Source organism: Lactuca saligna, chromosome 4 (genome assembly GCF_052625555.1).
Source record: "Lactuca saligna cultivar CGN05327 chromosome 4, ASM5262555v1, whole genome shotgun sequence".
In the NCBI taxonomy this organism is placed as follows: domain Eukaryota; kingdom Viridiplantae; phylum Streptophyta; class Magnoliopsida; order Asterales; family Asteraceae; genus Lactuca; species Lactuca saligna.
The window spans coordinates 330,467,935-330,471,122 of record NC_136420.1 but is presented as its reverse complement, the minus strand read 5'-3'; the positions used below and the strand labels follow the sequence as shown (position 1 = coordinate 330,471,122).

At 34.1% G+C, this 3,188-nt stretch overlaps 1 protein-coding gene across 1 annotated transcript; it reads left to right on the top strand.

Annotated features, from left to right (window-relative positions):
- Nucleotides 1-792: 792 nt before the first annotated feature.
- LOC145040041 (uncharacterized) lies at nucleotides 793-1,412 on the top strand. Its single transcript, XM_078988035.1, has 2 exons — nucleotides 793-915; nucleotides 1,009-1,412. The coding sequence occupies exons 1-2, from the start codon at nucleotides 796-798 to the stop codon at nucleotides 1,336-1,338; spliced, it is 450 nt and encodes a 149-aa protein (XP_078844161.1). The 5' UTR covers nucleotides 793-795; the 3' UTR covers nucleotides 1,339-1,412.
- Nucleotides 1,413-3,188: the final 1,776 nt, after the last annotated feature.

The window sequence follows — 3,188 nt, the reverse complement described above, 5'->3', positions numbered from 1 at the left end:
ACACAACAAAGTCAAACCATATGGACAATTTGAATGCAAAATAAAGTTAGGAAGCAAACGTACAATTTTGATCAAACCATACGAACAATTTCAATAATTAAAATCTATCTTTTTATCCGATGAATAAATAAATAAAGAGATTTTCTAATATGTGCCCAGATGGCATGTATAAGAAGCATTAAATATCACAAATATTATCACAATTAAATGTGAAATTCATTTATTACGAAGATTATTAATTTATTTCACACTTAATTATGACAATATTCCTTATAATAAATGAATTTTATATTTAATTTAGTTATAATAATGTTTATGATATTTAATGATTCTTATATGTATCGGTTCCCATAAATAAATTGTTATGAAAACTAATTAAAAAGATAGGTGACCTCAAATCTAAGGCCATATATGTTAACACCTTGCGTTTTTCATAATCCACGGCCCACTATCATCCGTCGTACATTCAAGAAGTACTGAAAAAAACAACTGGAAATTAGGGCTTTTCTTTTGGGAAAACTACAATAAAGTCCCTAAGTATTGTCCGTATAATCGATTTAGCCCTTATATATTTTTTTTTTGCAATTTAGTCCTAAATACCTGTAAACGTAATCAAAACGAGATATTTAATAGGTTAGCCGGTATCTAACTGATGTGGCAGCTTACGTGGAAGTCATCATGTGAAATAACATCCTACGTGCCATTTAAGAGGGCTAAATCATTGAATCGAGCTCGTCTTCTTCAATCTCCAGTCAAAGGAGCGAACGATTAGGGCAGATTGGCAACAGGAAATCGATGTCGAGTTCGTCAAGCACCAACATCAGAACGTGCTATTGTGGAGATACGGTTGGAATGTGGACATCATGGACTCGAAAGAATCCAGGTCGGAGGTTTTTTGGTTGCCCAAATTACATGGTATAGAATCTTCAAAACTCACTCAAATTCTTCTAATCCTCTAAATTTCCCATTTTTCTATGTTAAAAACATGCATCTTGCTATGTTATGTAGGATGAAGAGAAGGACTGTGGGTATTTTCGTTGGATTGACCCACCACTATTGAATAAGTGGTATAAAGAAAGAATGTATGAGTTAGGAGCTGTTGCTAATGGGGGTGTAGCTATTCCTTTTAATAACCCTGTTAATGAAGGTGAAATACCTGTTGATGGCCCTATTGCCCCTGTGAATGTTGATGTCCCTATTGCCCCTGCGAATGCTCTTGAACCTGATAATCAAATTGCAATGTGTGACAATACACATGTGCCTAGTAATGAATTTGGATTCTGCAAGTGGATGATGGTTTGTTTTGTTTGTTTCATTGTAGGGATGATGTATGGTTAGTTTAGTGTAAGTTGTAGGGTATTATGGTATGGTAGGGATGATGTAATCTTTTGGTTTGTTATCATCATGATGTAATAGATAAATGTTGTTGTGGATCATGTAATGTTTCGGTTAATGAAATGGCAATATGTTATTATGGTTTGCATAAATGGTGTACACTAGACAAATATAACCATGATTTAACAATTGGTGTTGAATTTGGGACTAAAATGATCACCATTGACAACAAACCAATAAAGCTCCAAATCTGGGACACAGTTTGTCTCCTTCTTTTCTTCTATACCTTATTCTCTTGTTACATTTATTATAAAAAGAAATCTTAAAAAAATCTCTTCTTTTTTCTTTATATATTTGTTAGGATGGTCAAGAATCATTTAGATCAATAACAAGATCTTACTACAGAGGTGTTGTTGGTGCCCTTCTTGGTTTGCATAAATGGTGTACACTTGACAAATATAACCATATTAAGGGCATTCACAATGTTTCAATGTGGCTAAAATAATTAAACAACAAACTCCAATATGTCATTACCAACCATGTTAAGGGCATTCACAATGTTTCAATGTGTTTACAAAAGATGTACAAAATATGGTTATCAGTAATTTAAGGGCATTCACAAAAGATATACAAAAGTAGCATTCACAAAAGATGCACAAAAGTAGCATTCACAAAAGATGTACCAAAATACCCTTACTACCCTTAACACCCTAACACCCTAATCCAACTCCAATGGTGAATTTGAAGAAGTCCCAACACATCCCATCTTCTTCAGCTTGGTTTTAACAATCCTCTCAGAGGGCCTTCTTTTTTTCACAATCCTAAGGTGTACTGGTAATTCATGGGTGTCATTAATGCCTTCTTCTTCTTCCTCACTTTCTGGTTGTGTCTCAGGGATATTTTCTTCATCCCCATCTTGTGTCTCTGTCTGAGGTGGATACTCCTCTTCCTATAAAACATCAAGCAATTAATAACATAAACGAATGTAAACATTAAGGTAATATAGAGGGTTTACCATAGACATAGGAAGAACTTGTTCAATAGTGTCATTGTAATCATTGAGTTGTTTCATATGTGAATCTGTCAGACTAAGTGACTTTTTAATTTCTTCAGTTGAATACCGTGATAGTTTCAAATCTTGCATTGCCTTCCATAAATGGACTAAAGTTAAGGAAAGCATCCTTGCATCTCTCTTTACCCTGTGTCTTGAAATCATCTTCTTCCAGTTCCACATCTATGTGCTCAGTATCGAGCACCTCGTCATCATCTTCGTATTCTTCAGAGTCGTATTCTTCAGATGACTCATGGCGAACTTCTTCTGATTCGACAACCATTGGGTTTTACCTTCATTTCTCTCAGTAAAACCTTACTTCTTTCGTGTATCACTCTGTAAAAACCCTATCTTTTTCTCTCAATCGATTTACCAGACGTCGAATGCAGTGGAAATGGAAGGGTAAAACTCACTTGTACACGTAAGGTGGGATACCGGCTAACCTATTAAATATCTCGTTTTGATTACGTTTACAGGTATTTAGGACTAAATTGCAAAAAAAAAATATATAAGGGCTAAATCGATTATACGGGCAATACTTAGGGACTTTATTGTAGTTTTCCCTTTTCTTTTCCCCAATTCATAAAGGTATTTCATCGCCTTCTTCATGTGATCGTGGTTCGATCTCTTTTAACACCCTCAATTTTTTCTTCATAAATACTATATTCATCATAAATAAAACAAATTTAAAAATGAGGAAATATGCATTCAACAATTTAACATTTTGAGTAAATTACACGAATGGTCCCTATAGTTTTGGGTAATTTGTACGTTTGGTTCCTAACTTATTTTTTTAACTCGG

What these genes read in the sequence shown, in the direction of transcription:
- LOC145040041 (XM_078988035.1), top strand. Translation starts at nt 796, where the DNA reads ATGTCGAGTTCGTCAAGCACCAACATCAGAACGTGCTATTGTGGAGAT. An exon ending in TTGGTTGCCCAAATTACATG is followed by an intron (nt 916 to 1,008) that starts GTATAGAATCTT and finishes TATGTTATGTAG; the next exon opens with GATGAAGAGAAGGACTGTGG.